Source organism: Neopelma chrysocephalum, unplaced genomic scaffold (genome assembly GCF_003984885.1).
Source record: "Neopelma chrysocephalum unplaced genomic scaffold, ASM398488v2 Primary Assembly neopelma1_74, whole genome shotgun sequence".
Lineage (NCBI taxonomy): Eukaryota > Metazoa > Chordata > Aves > Passeriformes > Pipridae > Neopelma > Neopelma chrysocephalum.
The window spans coordinates 5346937-5365148 of NW_020897735.1; the positions used below are offsets into that span (position 1 = coordinate 5346937).

Below are 18212 nucleotides of genomic sequence, written 5' to 3' on the forward strand. Positions count from 1 at the left end.
ACCCCACTTCAGCTGGGGCACAAAGGTGTTGGAAGGTGCTTCTACAGCTGGAGGCATTGCTGTCCCACCAAGGTCACCCCCGCACTCCGAGCTCAGCCTCCCTCCATCCTCCGTGTTCCCACCGCCAGCTCCCGGATCCCCTCTCTCCTCACCCCTCAGCTGCCCATCAACCCCCCCCGGGGCAGCGCCCCGACCCCCAGCGCCCCCCAGTCTGTTCCCGCTGATCCCTGCGGAGCGGCTCGGGGCGGGATGGGGGGATTATCGCGGCGGCGGGGGCCGCTCTGGAATCCCCCTCCCTCCATGGGGAGCGGCGGGGCCGTGCCGGAATTCCTTCCTCCCCAACCCGCCCCATCGCGCTCCCCATCCCGCTCCCGCAGCGCGGGGCGGGACGCGCCGCCCCCCACCCGCCCCTCCGCGCCCCCGCGGCCGCTCCGCGCCCGGCGGCGGAGGGCGGGGAGGGCGCGTTGTAGCCGGGGACACGCACACGGACACGCACACGGACACGCACACGCAGGGCGGCCCCGCAGCGCGGCTCTGCGGCCGAGCCCCGCCAACAAAGACCCCTCTCCGCTCCCCCCCCCCCCCGCCGGCCGCGCCGCCGCCCCCCGCGGGATGTAGCCGGGCCGGGAGCCCCGCCGAGGCAGCGGCCCCGCCGCTCCGAGCCCCGCAGCGAGGCCGGGAGGCGGCGGGCTCAGAGGCGCTGCCGCCACCATGGGCAAATCCAACAGCAAGTTGAAGCCTGAAGTTGTGGAGGAGCTGACCAGGAAAACGTACTGTGAGTGCCCCCGGGGGGCTCGCCGGGGGGATGCCGGGGGTGCGGGGGGGGGGTCCGCGGTGCCGCCGCTCCCCCCGGGTCGGTGCCGCGGCGAAGCGGCGGTTCCTGCGGGGCCGCTCCCGGGGAGGGCGCAGGCTCGGCCGGGCTTTGTTGGAAGAATTCAGGGATTGGCTTGGGAGGAGGAAAAAACCCATAAGGCAGCGGAGACACGGAGAGGGGCAGCGAGCCAGGGGAACGCGCCGTTTTCTTACAGAAAACCATCCTCCGTGGCCTATTTCTGAGCCTCCGGGAACGGCGGGGCCAGGGCCGCATCCTGCCCGCCCGCGGCGCCCACCGGAGCATCGCGCCCTCGCTCGCCGACCCCCCGCCCATGCCCCGAGCATCCTTTCCCCGGGCTGCCCGGCCCCCGGTACCCAGGGCCCGCCGCGGGGATTGTCCTCCTCGGAGCCAGGCAGCAGCTCCCGGAGCGGGGAGCTGAGCGTCTGGGTGGCTTCCAAAGTTTGGGTGCGTTAGTTGGAGGGGTTCCCTTTGTTATTGCGCTCTGAAGTGAAGAGACCTACACCGGCGAGTTCGGTATTTTTCTGAGTAGCTCAGTATCGGTTTAATAACCCGATTTTCTAAGCGAGTGGCTTTCCCGTCTGGACCTCCACGTTAATCTTATTAACGTGGCTGGTGCCTGAGCCATCCAGTTTTAGCAAAATCAGGGTGTTTTTTTTTCCTGAAGGATGCACAAAGGAAACAAAGGCTTTGGTGGCTCAAGTTTGCCTCCCCGCTTGCAGGTCGCAGATATTCCCTTAACGTGCAGCAGACCTGCGAGCTCTCCCCGCTGTCATTGCTGCAGTCCCACGGCAGCGCTTACCCAAAAAGGCAATAGATTAGGATGCAGCAAGTTCTCCCATATGGAGAAGAGGCAATACTGGTGCATTGCACAACCCTACACGCGGGGTTGCTCTCTGCCGTGGCAGAGCAGGCAGGAGGAGGGCAGGTTGTGGGGGGGGGCATGTCCTCACAGCCAGAGAGGGTGTGATGGTTGGGGTACCCCAGCTGGGCTTCCTCAAAGTGCTCAGGGAGAAGAAATAGTGAGAAAGAGGCAGTGCTGGCTGGGCACAGCCCCTGTCTGAGCCCTGGGTTTTGGTGTCCTCACTGCAGCTGTCACCCACAGCAAGTGCAGCCACACTGGGCCAGGTACAGTTATTGCTGTGCTGCAATTGCAGCCACTGTGACGATCTGATCTCTGGTGGAGAGGGGTCTGGGGACAGCCAGCCCCAGCACAGCCTCATCTGCTGGTGATCTCCTGTGTGCTGGGCTTTCTGCACCCTTGGGGTGGCTCCTCTCTGTGCCAGGAAGGTGCAGTCGATGTGGGGCACATGGGAGTGATCTCCCTTGTCTTACCTGCAGCCATGGCCACCCAAACACGGTGCTGCTGAAACCATCATCTGTAGGCACAGGGATGTTTCTTCGCTGGATAAGGCCAGCAGAGAGTCATTGCCTTTTGCATCACTTCATTCCCAACTTTCTGCTCCTCTCTTTCGGGTGCCCTCCTCTTTCCACTGCACTCTTTCCAAGAAAGGTTATGGTTCTCCCATCTCTCCCTTGGTGAGTTCCCAGCCTGCCTGTGGATTTGCCTGCCTGCTCTGGACCTCTCACTGCCTCTTTGCCAAGGTGCAACAGACCCATGTACCTGTGCAGGTGAGGCAGCGGCACCTGGCAGCCGCACCACGAGGCAGCACATGGCTCTTGGCATGGCCAGAGCCTGGTGCAGCATCCCAACGTGCTCCAGCAGCGTGTGGCTGGTGGTGTGGTGCCTGTCAGGGAGAGCCGTCGCTAATTCCAGACTCTGTTTGTTGATCTCTGCTCATTCCACCTCTCGTCTCTGGGATTAATTACTTTTGCTGAGCGTTTCTGCCCCTTTTCTGCAGCTGTCAAGGCGAGCGTGCATTCCCTTGTCTGGCAAAGCACTTCACAGGGCCCTCCCAGGCACAGCTGAGAGCCTCTGATTTATCTTCAGACCCTGGGAGATTGGAAAGATATTAATTTCCTTCTGTGTTTTGGGGAATCCAGGCAGAGGAGAGGCAGGTAGGAGGGCAGGGCTGTGCTGAGTACGGCGGGAGGGACTGATCCAGACCCCTGTGCTGTGGCTGTTGGAACAGCTGGAGCAGGGGATAATCATATCCACAAATCCATGGATTTGTGGGGCCTGCTTGGGGGGTTTTGCTCCACAGCACGGTGGTATTTCAGCACCTTTCTGTCAGACACTGGTGACCATCCTAAGAGCATCCCTGGCCTGTGGTGCCCATCCCATGTTCTGGCTGCCACATTACTGAGCAGATGCCATCCCTGCCTCGTGCACGGTGCTGTTCCTGCTGCTGCTACAGCACATCTGGGCAGATGTCTCTGGGAGCCTGAAACTGGCAGGTAATGATGGGGACCAGCTTTTATCCCAGGGAGGTTCCTGTGGCAGTGTGAGCCGTGGCTGTGGTATGTGAAGGGCTTCTCCCACGCTGGGATTTCCTTCCATTGCATCATTTTCTGTTTGTGTGATTTCCACACAAAACGAAGCAAATAACAAAAAGCCCCTTCTCGGTTCTGCAGGATCAGAGGGATGGGGAGATGTCAGCCTCCCTTTCCCCACCCCACACGGCTTTTCTGCACATTTATCTCATCCATGGGACACTGCAGTCCCTGCCGGTGTCTCCTCAGTGGTATTCCAGTGCCTGGTGGCTTCTTGTGTCCCCTGTCCCCTCTGGGGCTTCCATCTCCTATTTGTGGCATTTTATTGGTCATAGCAATCCTGGTACAAGCAGGTGGTGGGAACAGCCAGGAGAGAAGTCTGGGATGTTTCACGTGCCAGGACAATTGTAGGCAAGGTGGTTGAGCTGAGGATGCTGCAGAGCTGCCGTCAGCGGCCTCTGTGAGAAATGTTTTACTGCATGGATGCAGAGCAGGTTGTCCCAGGCCCTGCTGGGAACCGGACATGGAAAGGCAGGAGCCTGGAAACCTCGTCTCTTGGCTCCCCTCCCCACTCTGCTCCTGACTTACAGTGCTGGGGGCCAGATTTTAATGGCACTTGGACACCTAAAGGCAGAGAAGGACATCTGAGGGCTTCTTTGAAGTGCTGGCTGCCCAAGTTCTGTTGGTTTGGACCCATCACCATGTGCACTTCTTGCATCTCCAGGCACCTGAGTGCCTGGCAGTGCCACGCTCACCCATCTGCCAGGTGCTGGAGCAGCGCTGGTGGGGAGAGCCAGGCTGAGGGGTGAGGATTTAACCCTCCTCAGAGGCCAGGTTGGTGCCACACAGGAGCATGCAGGAGAAGCCAATGCCTAGTGAGAATAATACTGAATAATAAATTATGCAATTCTTTGTACTTCTATACATCCTTTCATCTGAAAGCCCTCAAAGTGCTTTATAATAATTAATTTATTAATCTTCCTCATGCCTCGTTGGGGTAGCTCAGAGATGCAGTTTTGTGTTGTGTTCCTCGAGGTGGTAACTCCTGAGACTTGAAGGAACCACCATCCTCCCTGGATCACGTCTGACAACCCCTCTTCTATGGAGATTTAAACCTGAGCCAGGTGCTCAGGTTGCTCAAGGGCCACTGTGGGACTTGGGTTTCTGCTTAAGAGCCTTGTGGGGCCATTCAGAGGGTTCTGCTAAGCTGGAGATTTATGAAGGTCCTGGGGTGTGGCTGCAGCCTGCATAAAGTGTGTAAAGTGCAGATGTGCAGTTGTGGGTGCAGAGTATGTGTCCTGGGTGGAAATGGCTTGACATGGACTCCTGGGAGAGAAATTGGGAGAGAAATACAGTGCCAAGTGTCCCTTCTTGCAGCAGCGCTCCCAGGCCAGCCCAGCCACAGCACTGGCAACCCTTGAAATCATGAAGCAGACTTAACAACGTGAGGTTGTTTCAGAAAGGCATGTTAGCCCTTTTTTTTTTAATGTTTTTGGGGAAGATTGGCTTTCAGGGTTCCCTTTGCATTGCCCGTGTGCAGAACTAACGCTGTATTATTTTTGATGCCAACTGCAATAGCTGAGCAATCCGTCACGCTCGGAACCCTGTCGGTGCAGCAGCATCACTGCTGGGGCTGGGTTGGGATCAGGGGGATGGTCCTGGTGCTCTGGAGGCCACAGTGGGGCTCCAGTGAAGGCGTGGGAGCCACGGCAAGGGTGCCAAAACGGCACCCAGGCTGCAAAGTGGGTGCGGGGAGAGGAAGATGCTCTTTTCCCAAGCACCGCGTCCCACCCACTGTGATCTATTTTGTGGATTTTTAAACTCACTCCGGCATCATCATTTTCTGCTCTCTTACAATAAGCCACAAAATTGGCTCTGTTGCTCGACAGTAATGCAGGGAATTAATGGGCATTAGTTTAAGAGCAAATGATAAACATATTGATTTGTAGTTACGGGGGTACGTGGCGGCGGGTGGAATTCTGTGGGAAAGGAAAGGAAATTCTACGATCGCAGCAGTTTTTTCAGCCAGGAAAATCACTCGGTTCCTCCCTGGGGGAACCAGGCTGGGGCTTTACTCCATCGTGCCGCCCCTGTGCTGGGGAAATGTGCTGCTGGGGCGGTGGGCAGGAGCAGAGGAGGGACCTCGGTAGCTCCCCACTGCTGCTGGTTTATTTTTAGCCTCCAGAGTGTTTGGCCCCAGGCACTGGGTTTCTCTGCCAGGTTGGTTCGTGTTGAAATCCCGCCTGTTGCTCATCCAGCAAAAAGTGGGGTGAGCTGGCTGGGTGGCTACGGACCCATTATCCCTCGGTGGCAATGCTGGGTGGAATTTCCACAGTGATGGGTGACTTTTAACAGGGGATGGAGTGACAGGACAAGGGGGAATGGCTTCAGACTGAGGGAGGGCAGGGTTAGGTTGGATATTAGAAAAGAAATTCTTGATGGTGAGGATGGTGAGGCCCTGGCACAGGTTGCCCAGAGGAGCTGTGGCTGCCCTATCCCTGGAAGTATTCAAGGCCAGGTTGGACAGGGCTTGGGGTCCCAAGGCAGGATGATGGGCAGGATATGCCAGAGGGATGCCCAGGGGCTGGCATTTGGTTTTGCCCTGTTTTTACTGCAGCCACATGTAACCCAGAGCTGTGAAGGTGGTTGTTGTGGTTCATGTTCACTGCAAGTTTGGTGGGGACCTGCTGTGCTGCCTTCAGAGGGCTGTGACAGTCTGGAGCCATCTCCAGCCCCTTCCCCAAGGAGACCCCAACCTGCTCCCAGTGAATCTCACGACTGGGCACCCCATGTGCGCGTGGACCTGGGATCCCGTAGGTTGATAAAAGCAGAGCAAGTTTTGGGGTGTCAAAAGCAAATTTTGAGGAGTCCTTGCGATCCCTGGCAGTTGCTTGCAGTGCTGGGATGGGAAGGTGGGGACGTGACCGAGGGCCCTGAGGGTTCCCTCTGCGGCAGAGCGGAGCAGCCGTCCCCGCCAGCCGCGCTCGCGCCGCTGCTGCTCCGGCATCAGAAGAATCACATTTCATTTATCCCCTGACATGTTAATGGATCTGCTTAACCACTCTCCTGACCTTTGCTGCTGCCGCTATAATTAAGGTTGTGAAACAAGAAGCTCTGAAGGCATCAAAGGAAGCGGCTGCTTCAGGGAGGAGCCTGCGGATGCGCTCGCTCTGTTATCGGGGTGACATTTGTGGGGTTGCTTTGATCCTCCCTCCCCTCCTTGTTTTCCTGGAGCTGGATGGCAAGGGGAGCCAGGTTTTGTGCCCTGGGCAGGGGTGGCCGTGAGGTGCTCAGCCCAGGACAGGGTGTGTCGCTCTCATCTCCATTGCTGTGGGTTCCTCAGCCTGGTGGTGCCAGCACAGGGCTCCCTCCTCACAGCTCCAGCATGTTCTCCCTTCAAGGCATGTTTTTGCTTTCCAACTGGAAGGAGGGCTGCCTGTGCTTTGTCCACTGCTTCAGCCACCTGTGTTTCTCCAGCATCTTCTGATTGATGGCCGGACCACATGGAGCTGCTCTGGATGTGCCCCTTGGTGAGCTCTGGTTCCTGCAGGAGAGACCAGGAGGGTGGCAGAGGTGGCCCTGCTGTCAGTGAGGCTTTGCCCTCAGAATCCTTCTGACTTTCCTTTGGCTCCAGGGAGCAATGACTGGGCTGGAGAGGCTTCCCTTCCCCTCCAGAGGGGAGTTTTCTCCTCTGCCTGGGGCAGGAATCGCTCCGTGGGTTGGGGACAGCACATTGGAGTGCAAGGCCATGCTGAAATCCCTGTGGCCAAGGGATGGATTGAGCAGGGGGCAGGAAGCAGCTGGGCAGTGGGCCTGTTCCATGCCTGTTTCCAGCAGTACTGGGGATGCTCAGCTCCACCAGGGCATTGCTGCATTGGCTCATGGGGAAGCCGGGATTAAATCCAGCCTGGGATGGACCTGTCACAGCCACCAGTTCCTGCTGTGGGGATGCTCCAATCTGATTCATTAATTTCCAAATGAAGGCACCGTCCTTTGCCCTTCCTCTGCTGCCTTTGCTGCAAAGAGCAACTGCTGCTTTTTCCCTAAACCCAATTTCCAAAGCCTAATGTCGGGCCCTTAAATATTTAATAAAGTCTAAAAAGGATTTCAACTGCATATTGGCTTTCCTGTTGGTACCGGCCCCGGGGGAGATGAGAACAGAACTGCTCATGGACCTGTTTATCCAATCTGGGAGCAAGACAGACCACTAATGGTGAGGAAGTGCCAAACGCACAGGCAGCGCTCCCGCGTGTCGCTCCGTGTCTCCGTGACAAATGACGCCAATAACACTGTCGGGCTTGTGCTCCCAACATCTCGGAGGCTCCTGAACCCGCCACAGTACTGGCAATGTGTGTGTCTGATGGGGAGAGAAGTCAAATTTGGCGAGCTGGGATGGGGATGTCCTGCTCCAACAGGTAGGCAGCTCCAGCTGTGTCGGTGACAACAGAGTGGGGCTGCTCCCACCTCCCTTTGGGATGTTGCAGGGATGGATACCTGTATGGGGGCACCCCAGCCTGTGGGTGATGTGTCTGGGAACAGGGATGAGCATGGGGCTGAGATGGGGTGGTTTGGGCAAGGTGCAGCTGGTCATCTCTGGGAGCAAAAGAAAATGTCATTGGGCAGGTCCCTGCCGTGGTTGTTTTCTGGTGCCAGGGTCATGTTTTAATGCCTCTTCCCCAGAGCTGTCCCTGTGCCACCCAGAAGCAGGAGCAAAGCCCAGCCTGGGCAATCTGGTGGCCCTGGAGCTGGAGCTGAGCCCTGACATAGGGCGTGTGACCGTCTGCTCTGTAATGGTTAACCAGGACATTGGTATGGAGTTCAGCCTGGGTCTGTGTTTGCAGGTGTGAAATCTGCACAGAGTACCTGCTGTACCCAGCCCAGTGGTCACTCTGAGGGGTCTTCTACAGCGGTGTTTGTTCAGACTGTGATGCTGAGCCCGAATCTGTCTCCCAGGGGTTGGAGTGAAATCGGAGTGAGCGCACGCACACGCTGCCGAGCCGGGTGGGAGGGAGCTCGGAGCTCGTAATTGGTCAATATTAACATTGTGATGATGTTGAAAGTGGAGTTTGTATCAGAGTTATATTCAGAAAATTCTTAAATATGTGTTTCCCAGAGGCAAGGGGCGGAGTGTGTTGGGCATAAATTGCAGGGTGTGCGGGGCTCACCCTGGAGCACCCTGGTATTTTACGCATGAGGGACCGATCAGCGCACGCATGAGCACCCCAGTCATTTCCTCATCCGTGCCCAATAAGTTCACGCATGAGCACCCAATTAACACACACATGAGCGCACAATTAATTTACATGTGAGCACCCAGTTGATGTATGCATGGGTGCCCAGTTAATTCATGCTGGATTGCACGCTTTTCCCTGCATGAGTGCCCTGGTGGCTGATGCATGAGTGCCCAGTTAATTGGTGCATGTGTCTCCAACCAGTTCATGCCTGAGTGTCCAATTAATTTATGCATGAGCACCTGATCCACTCACACCTGAGTGCCCAATTAGTACGTGCACAAGTGTGTTATCTACTAATGACACTAATTTACACATGAGTGCCCAATTAGTTCACGCAGGAGTGCCCAGCGAGTTGACGCGTGACTGCTCAATTAGTCCGTGCATGAGTGCCCCAGAAATTCATGAATACCACAAAAAATTGATGCATGAGCCCCCAGCTGGCTCATGCATGAGAGCCCCTTTCACTCACGCCTCAGCACCCTGGCAGTTCATGCATGAGCACCCAATTAGTTCACCTAGAAGCACCCACATGATTTATGCATGAGTGTCCAATTAGTCCATGCATGATCTCCCGGTGTATTTTTGCATGAGTGCCCATCTGGCTCAGCCATGGGTGCCCAGTTAGTGCAGGCCTAACTGCCCCAGTCCTTCATGCCTGAGCACACACTTTGCTCATGCAGGAGCACCCACTGAACGCATGTGGGTGCCCAGTTTCCCATTATCTTGTGGCTGTGTTGAGCACCCACAGCAGGTTTAGGCAGCCTCAAACCCAGTGGGAGCCCAGTTTAGGTTGATAAGCTGGCTCCCCCAGCCTGGGATGCCCAGGAACCTGTGAGGACCCTGTGAAAGAGAAGCAGACCCTGCCATGACTCAGTGGGTGGTGCTGGACCAGTTGGCTGTGGGTTGGCAGCAGAGCCCATGACCCAGCAGAGCTGGAATGCCCTGTGGCAGTGAGGGAAGCCACTTTGTGGCTGGAAATAATTAACTGGTTTCCTGATAAGGTGGTGGTGGCCACGGCCCCTGTGAGGCTGCAACATCATGTCACCTCACGAATCCCACTGTGGCCAGGGGTCCCTGAAGCGTTTTGAATTTGGCCACCTCCTGCCCTCCTTCCTGCTGCCCCGGCCCTGCCACGGTCCAGCGAGCAGTGAGCTCCCCTGCAGCAGGGGCACCGATGGGGATTTGCAGTCCCGGGTCCCTCCTCTCCTCGCTGCCTGGAAAACACAAATTAACAGGCTTGAGCACTGATTAACCAGAGCTGAATCTTGCTGCAGTGGCAGCTGGGTGGTGGGAGGAGAGGGGGCACGGGAAGGGCGGGTGGTGACGGAGCTGTCAGTCCTCGCCTGTGCCGCTGGGATTGATGGAGAGGTGGGGGGGGAGAGGGTTGGGGGGGTTTGGGTACCGGTAGCTGGGAGGAGGGTGCCGGGGGCTGCTTGGAGGCTCTGCCCCTCTGTGCGATGAGCAGCCAAAACCCTCCTGCCAGCTGAGGCGGGAGCAGGAGCGGACCGACCAGTGCTGCCAAGGGCAGCGAGGGCCCGTGGCCGCAGTTTGGCCGTGCGGGGCAGCTCCCGAGCTGCTCTGGGTGCCTGTTCCCACTGCCTGTCCCTGTCCCCACTGCCTGCCCTGCCTGCGGTGTGAACCCCTCGCTCGGCGATTCCCTGTTCTTTGCTAGGAGCAGCAGGAACAGCGATGTGCTGTCGCTGATGCGCTGTCGCTGCTGCCGTGCGGTGATGCGGTGATGTTCCTGCGGGGCCGGCGTCTGCGGCGCGCAGCCCGGGGCTCCCGGCTCGGCGATGCCTCTTCCAGCGTTGCGGTTCACAACGAATGCTAATACTCTGCCTTTATTTAGCGCCTTTCATCCCCAAGGATCCCGGGGCACGCTGCTACTAACAAGCTGCTACGTGTGCTATTTATAGCCCTCCCCACAGCGGCTGCGGGAGCGGCGGTCCCTGGAGCCCGGCACGGCAGCTGAGCCCGGCTCAGTCCCGGCTTAGCCGGAGCTCGGCTCTGCTCCGCTGTGATGCTGCAGTGGGGCTGCTGTGGGTCACCCCCTTGTCCTTGTGCGCCGGGGGCACACCTGGCTGAGGTTTATATCGCGGCAAATTGATGTGTATCGGCTCAGCATCGCGCCGTAATCGATGCCGGCGGAGGGAAATGCAGCAGCCGCCGCTGCCACACGGGCACTTTCTGTGAGCTTGGCTGGGCTCTGCGTGCCGGGGAGCTGCAGAGCGTGGATCCGGGTGAGTGGAGGGACAGCCCTGCCTCTCTGTGTGTCTCCTGTCCTCAGCCTCAGGACAGGTGACTCAGTCACACACTCAGTGGTGTGTCCCCAGGGCTTCCCTGTCTGCAGGTCCAGCTGCCGGGCTCGGCATTAGCATCCCTAATCGGTTCCACTGGCTGCCACACCCAGCAAGGTCGGAGTGGCTGGGAAGGGACAATCATGAAGTCATCATCTGTCCCAGATCCGCAGCAGCAGACACAGGGAGGCAGGTACAGCTCAGGCCCCGCTCACCTGGCCACAGCCACGCTGGATCAGGGCCGGGGCGTTTCCCTGCACTGGGAACACTCTGCCCCTGTGGAGAGGGGAGATTTGGTGGCAGATTTGGAGGGGTGCACCCAGGGATGGGTGGTTTTCCAAGGGCTGGAAGATGAGGTTGTGCTCCCACCCCAGAGCAAACCCCACAGCTTCCTCCGCACCCGGAGTACAGGCACTGGTGCCCGTGTGCTGGAGGAGGGATGGGGCTCTGCATGGCTCCATTCCAGGATGCACATTAACAAATCCCTCCTCGGGAGCCCCGTGCTGATTTTCAGGCTGGCACCTGAGTGGTTTCCTCCGTCGGAAAAGCCTCTCCTGGGAGCATCACACATCCCTCCTGCGGCACGAGGGGAGCTGGCTCCATCCCTCCCTCCCTCCTCAGCCCGAGCGTATCATTACCAGCATTTCTCCTGTACTAAAAAAAGCACAAATTTCTTAATTGTTTCCTGCTGGAGTTGAAAGGCAGCTCCCGGGCCCAAAATAGCACGTTGGGGGAAACGCAGTCGAACAAGAGAGAGCAGAAGGCGATTTGCCTGAAGGAGCTGAGCTGAGCCCTGACTGCAGCCTCAGGCTGCTGCTTTGGCTCCTTTCACCTGCCCCAAGGGCTGCCCGAAGTCCTGCTGCTCACCCTCCTCCTCCTCCTTCCACCTGCCCTTCGTGGTGCCCGCTTGGGCTTGACTGGGGCTGCAGAGCTGGTGCCTGGGGATCCTCGAGGTGGGTGTCATGGCCAGTGTGTCGATGCTTGTAGGGAATGTGTGCAGAGAAGCCTGTTCCTGTAAGAGATGTCACTCAGCATCTCTCTTTTGGAAGGATGCTTCTGTGCAACCCTTTTTTTGGGATGGGGAAATCCCTTGGGACTGGCATGACTGTTGTTTTAGCCCACCCCAGCTCAGCTGCAGCCAGCATGTCCTTTCTGGCTCCCTCCTGATAGGAGACCTCTGTCCTTTCCCCTGTCTGCTCTTCTGCCAAAACAAACAACTCTCCAAATCCCTCCTGCGGTGCAGCCGAAGCCCTTGGTGTCCTTCATCCCAGGTGCCAAGCATCCCTGTGCCTGCCCCACCTCTTGTGGGGTGCGGCTGCCCAGACACCCCATGGTGGCACTGCAGGTGCTGCTGCCCTGTGCCAACTCCCTGGGGAGCCTGGGGTAGCCCTTCCTGGGAGAACTGCAGCCTCTGTCCCTCCAGCAACCCCTGAGCTGGGATGGAGGGACCCCCAATGCACGGGGACAGCCTTGGGCACAGCAATTCCTGCCCACAGGGATGCTGGAGCCAGCACATGGTGAGGGGGGCCCTCGCCTCTGCGCTCTGCACCTTCGGCCAGGCACGTTACAAATCTTCCTGATGGAAAATTGCTTTCTTTCTTTTTTTTTTGCCATCCAAGGTAATTGGCATCTGTTGATGTGTCTTGGGTCTCTATTTTTATCAGCCGTTTGCACATTGACATCTCCGCTCGCCTCATTATCCCCGCGCCTTTCAGACCTGTGGCTTTTCTACCATTTGTTAGATGCACGATGCAAAAGAAATGACTAATGAGGTTGTTCCCCCCTGTGCCCACCCCCTGGCACGGGGCTCCCTGCTGGCATTCTGGCCAGGCACTGCTCCTGCAGTGGGACAAGCAGGGATGGGTGCCAGGCCCCTGCCCAGCATCCCGCATCCCATCAGAGCCTTTCCTCTGCTGGGGACATTTGCCATCCCAGCAGCTGTCCCTGGGCTGGGGACACTCAGGATTGCCAATGTTCGCTGTTTTCTAGCTTGTACATTGTTGGGGTTTCTCCAGAGCCTGGTGAAGCTTCCCAGGGCCCTGGGATGGGTCTGATGATGTTTCTCCAAGTGGGTCAGAGGCAGCTGGTACCTGAGGGGATGCCAGCTCTGGGGCTTTGCTCATGCCCCACGTTCAGTATGTCAGGGCCAGGCATGTTCCTTCCCTGAGCTAACTCCAAGCAGATGTTTTGGCAGATGTTTCCAGGGATGTTTTAGCTCTGGGGAGGTGGGAGGGCAGGGCCAGTACTGTCCCTGCATGGTCCACAGTATCTTGCAGTGATGGTGCTGCACTCTCCTGGCAGGGACCAAAACATTTTGAGGAGCTCCCTGGTTTCAGGGCTGGAATGTCCCCAGCATCTGCAGCCTTGGCCCCACTGACCACCTGGGGTGGCGCAGACTGTGCCTCAAAAGCAGCCACTGGCATGTGGGGAGCACATGGCGGCATGTGGGGAGCACATGGCAGCATGTGGAACAAGTGAACCCTGGGGTATTCCCTAGGGAATTGACTGATGGGAGCCCTGGGGCATCCTCCCTGGGAATTCACTGATGGGAGCCCCGGGACATCCTCCCAGGGAAGTCACCGATGGGAGCCCCAAGGCATCCCCCTGGGAAGCCACTGGCAGAAGAGCAGAGGAACAGCTGTCACAGCAAAAGCACTAAATTCCTGTCTCTTTTTTTCCTCTTTTCTCCTGTTTTCTCTTACAGTCACAGAGAAGGAGGTGCAGCAGTGGTGAGTGTCCTCTGTGGTGGTGAGCTGGCAGAGGTTTGGGGATGTGGGCGAGGGGAGGGGAGCTGATGGCACTCAGCCACCCCGCTGGCTGGGCAGAGGTGGGGGGGGCAGGAGGCATGGGCAGGGTGCAGGTGTTGCCTCATAGGAAAAAGAGGGTTCGGAAAAGGTGCAGAGAAAAGAAAATAGAGTTTTTTTCCTTGCACACCTCATGCATGGTGGGGCTTGACTGCTGCAGCTCTTGGCTCTTCCCTCCCCATATGGGCGGCATGGGGACATGGGGACTGTCCAGCTGGTGGCCAAGCCTTGGCTGCAGGAGGCCGGTGCTGTCCCAGCATGTCCCCATTTGCAGCAGGGCCCACAGAGGCTGGCAGGGGTAAGATCCATGGTTTCCTGCCGGCAGCATGCTCTCACCCCATCCCCTCCGCCCCACCGAGCACAGCGCCCTAGAAAAGCCACTGCTTCCCTTTCATCTCCCTATCCCACCAGTCAAGGTTTGCTTTCTTTATCTCTTTCTCTCATCCTTCCCCCCACCCGATGAGTCATAGCTGCAGCAGGGTGGAAAAGATGTCACCGGCACTTCGGTTTCCCACCTCGCCACCCCCTTCCCCTCCTCCTCCAGCCCTCGTCCCGCTGCAACGGGAGCCTGACAGATCTGGGCGATGTGTTGCATAATATTCACGTACCCCACGTGGTCCCCGTGTGCTCCCTGCGTGCTCCCTGCACCCACAGGTGCCACACCCTCCAGGGTGGCACTTCGCAGCACCGAGGTCCCCAGAGCTGGGACCGAGGGCTTTTTGAGGTGTTTAAGCATTGATGGTTTTTGGAGATGCCACCCGAGGGCACAGTAACCCCGCTGTGCCCCCCCAGCTCCTCTGAGCAGCTTTCACTTGGGGTTGTGCAAAAATCATATCCTGAGTTGGAAGGGACACACGAGGATCGTCAAAGTCCAGCTCCTGCATATCCCAAGAATCCCACCATGTGCCTGAGAGTGTTGTCCAAATGCTTCTTGACCTCTGGCAGGCTCGGTGCTGTGACCACTTCCTTGGGGAGCCTGTTCTGGTGCCCAAACACTCTCACGGAACCTTGGCTGCCATTGTGCCGTTGTTTTTCACCAGAGCATGGCTGCAACATGGGGTTGCTGTCAATCCTGTCTGGGCAGGGGGTCCCTGTCCCCTCCCAGCTCCTGGGCACTGTTCAACACAAGCCTGGCTGTGGCTCTGTTGCCACTTGTGGGCTGGCAGCAGGTTGGAGCAGTGGGCACTGCTCGGTGTCACCGGTGCCACTCGCTGCTTGTCCCCACTGCCACCCTCGCTGTGCTGCCCGCAGGGACCTCATCCCACAGGGCTGGGAGGCTGCGGGTGGGTGATGGGAGCGACACAGGGAGCACCTGGGGACCTTCCCAGCTCCAGCCCACTGCAGCACTGGGAAGAGCCTCATCCCTGCTCCCCAGGGCTCAGTGGGGAGATCCTCCTGGTGCCCATGCTCTGTCCTCCCTCCGCAGGTACAAGGGCTTTATCAAGGACTGTCCCAGTGGGCAGCTCGATGCCGCTGGCTTCCAGAAGATCTACAAGCAGTTCTTCCCCTTTGGCGACCCGACCAAATTCGCCACCTTTGTTTTCAATGTCTTTGATGAGAACAAAGTAAGTGTGGGACCCGGGGGCGCAGTCCAGGGGAGCCAGGGCTGTGTCTGTGGTGGTGGTGGTGGGATGGGTTTGGAGCACGGCTGTGCAGCACCGGAGGAGCAAAATATTCCAGTGCTTCCTGGGGCGTGAAATCGAAGTGGCGCAGCTGGAGTGAGTGAGCCCCCGCGCTTATTTTAGTCGAGGACAGTCACGTGGGGAAAGGCGATGAAGTGGCAAAGCAAGAGAGGAGAAACGCGATGTTTTGGTGCTGCTGACAAAAGCCCAGCCTTGCAGTGCCCCCACATTCCAGAGCCGCTCCTGCAGCGATGCTCGATGCTCGCTGGCGGGGCCGGGCACCAGCGGCCGGATCACGCTGCTGGAGGCAAATGTGCATCGCTCCTCCCTCCCTGTTGCCTCCTTGGATGTGCCCCCTCAGAGGGCACACGTGGGCAGGGAGGGCTTTGCTGGACAGGGATGGCAGCAGCACCCTCACCCCCTCCTTCCCTTCCCCAGGACGGGAGAATCGAGTTTTCGGAGTTCATCCAGGCGCTGTCAGTCACCTCCCGGGGGACGCTGGACGAGAAGCTGAGGTGTAAGTGCTCCCCATGGGATGCTGATGGGCTCAGCCCCATGAGGGCGCTGGGGGATGTCACGTGGGGGTGACAGGCTGCAGTCCCAGCACCTCGGTGTTGCTCTGGCTCGCAGGGGCGTTCAAGCTGTACGACTTGGACAACGACGGGTACATCACGAGGAACGAGATGCTGGACATTGTGGATGCGATTTATCAGATGGTGGTAAGTGGGGTGGGGTGTGAATGGGTTGAGCAGCCTCTGGGGGTCCCTGCTGGGCTGGAGCCTGTCTCTCTGGGAATGCTCAAACACCTCCAGTTCCCTCTTTGGCCTTTTTTGATGGGGGATTTTGGCCATCATGGCCAGGACAGGGTCTGGATCTGGCTGCTGCGTGTGGTTCTGGTGCCAACACCGACCCCTTGCACTCTGTCCTGATGTCAGGGGTGTTGAGGGGACAAAACTTGTGTCCTTGCCTGGGGACCCCTTCCAGGCAGGGCACAGGTGGGTGTGTGACTGGGCCCTGTCCTGCTGCTGCAGGGAAACACAGTGGAGCTTCCTGAGGAGGAGAACACACCGGAGAAGAGGGTGGATCGGATTTTTGCCATGATGGACAAGGTGAGGATGCTTGAGGGCTTTTTCCCTGAGGCCAAGGGATTCAGGAGGTGCTTTGGGCCCCTTTTCTGCATCTCGGCTCTTGCAGGTGCCTCCTTCCCCCATCAATACAAGGTCTCAGCTGCCACCAGGATCACTGTGGGACCCCCCCACATCCCCCAGAGATCCCTGTATCCATTTCAGGGTCCCCGAGGTGGCACTGCCCCATCCGTGGCACTCCTCCCTGGCTGCAGGCGTGGGTGGCTTGATGGGGAAACCGAGGCTGTGGCAGTGGGGAGGACCTGGGTGGCCCTGTGGGATGGTGTGGGTGCTGCCGGGGTCCCGGGGTGCTCGGTGCACTCAGCTGGGCCAAAGTGGTGCTGTAACAGGAGTGTTTTTCCAGAATGCAGACGGGAAGCTGACGCTGCAGGAATTCCAGGAGGGCTCCAAGGCCGACCCCTCCATCGTGCAGGCGCTCTCCCTCTATGACGGGCTCGTATAGTCCCGGCGCCGAGCGGCGGTGAGTGCAGTGCAGGGGGCCGGGGGTGCCCCATGTCCCACCTCCCTGGTGCCCTTCTCATCTTCCCTGGCTGATTCTCCTCTGCTGAAGCATCAAAACATGGGCATCCCCCTCAGATCCAGAAAGGGGGGGATGTTTGCCCCATTCTGATGGGTTTCTCCCAGTCCCTTCCATCCCACAGAGCACCCCCAGACCACATCCCATGGGGATTTGCCTGTGGCACAGCTCATGCTCTCATGAACAGATCTGGCTGCAGAGGAGGCAGGCAGGCAGCTGGCATGCTGGGGGCATGGGAATGCTCCAGAAAGATATTAAATTAAATGTTTTATTTATATTATATCTTATCATATTATGCCCTGGAGCTGGTGTTGTCGGGGATTCTGTGGTTCGTGGCATCCCACAAATGCTGGGCTGAGCACACTGTGGACCCTTCTGTTCCCCATGGGGCCACGTAGAGGTGTCTCATGGGGTGATTTTGTTCATCCCACTCCAGTCAGCGTCCAGCCGTGGGGGGTGAGGTGTTTTTTGACCTCACTGGAGTTCTGAGCTCTTCAAATCTCCCTTGTGTTTCCCGCTTTGCCTTTCCAGCTGCGCTGGTGTCTCGCGAGGTGGCCACGGGGATTTCTGCCCGTCCTTCTCACCCCGTTTCCCTTCTCCCCGCCCTCTCCTGCAGATGCCTGGGGGAAGACGCTCTCCGTGCCATCCGACCACCGCCGCGCGAAGCTTGCCTGTCCCTCTCGGCCTTCCTTTCTGTTCCGCGAGCAAAGGATGCCCTCGCAGCGCGAGCTCACTCCCCCTCTCTGCACTCTGAACCAGCCGCTGCCATTCGCCAACTTCTGCTTTTTCCAAAAAAAAAAATCCCCGCGCCAGACCCTGGTCTGAGCGGCAGCGAACGCCCAAGACTTCAGGGCCGGGGGAACGGGTCGAGCGTCGCCGAAGGCAGAGCTCCCCCCCCCGGCCTCCTCGCTCCCCTTTTGCTCCCCTTTTCCTACGTTTTCGGATGGGACTGCGGATGTGCTGGCGTGGTCCTCTCCTGGGAACCAGCCGGCTGGAGACAGAGCCCAAAGGTACCGGGGGGCTGCACACCCCGGGGTGCTGCCTGTGTGGGGCAGCCGGGGAGCCGAGGCACCGACAGCGATGGGGAACAGAGTCCTGGTGTCACCCACGATGCCGCTGGCAGCCCGGCCCGGCTCACTAGGAATATATATTATATTATTATTATTTTATTTTTTTTTGGTGAGACAGTATTGTGCTTTTTGGTTTGGTTCTTTTTTTTTTTTTTCCCTTTGGTGGAAAAAAAGTGAGGCTTTTTTTTTTTTATATGCCTATCTCGGCGATCGATATCCTTATTTATTTGTTGTAAATGTTGCTGCTGTGTTTCGTCTCTTGTGTGTGTGTGTGTGTGTATGTCCACCCACCCAGGT

The 18212-nt window shown here is 58.2% G+C and overlaps 1 protein-coding gene across 1 annotated transcript; it reads left to right on the forward strand.

The window, feature by feature from the left end:
• The first annotated feature begins 437 nt into the window (after positions 1-437).
• Positions 438-17632, forward strand: NCS1 (neuronal calcium sensor 1). The gene is made up of 8 exons (XM_027687738.1): positions 438-775; positions 13462-13486; positions 14988-15126; positions 15622-15700; positions 15814-15902; positions 16215-16292; positions 16672-16788; positions 17462-17632. Exons 1-7 carry the CDS (start codon positions 712-714, stop codon positions 16768-16770), a joined length of 573 nt encoding a protein of 190 aa, XP_027543539.1. The 5' UTR covers positions 438-711; the 3' UTR covers positions 16771-16788; positions 17462-17632.
• Positions 17633-18212: the final 580 nt, after the last annotated feature.

Bases quoted from the DNA above. Each gene is read 5' to 3' on its own strand.
- NCS1 (XM_027687738.1), top strand. From the start codon at position 712: ATGGGCAAATCCAACAGCAAGTTGAAGCCTGAAGTTGTGGAGGAGCTG. The intron at 776-13,461 runs GTGAGTGCCCCC...TTTCTCTTACAG, and splicing joins GCTGACCAGGAAAACGTACT to TCACAGAGAAGGAGGTGCAG. The intron at 15,701-15,813 runs GTAAGTGCTCCC...TCTGGCTCGCAG, and splicing joins GCTGGACGAGAAGCTGAGGT to GGGCGTTCAAGCTGTACGAC.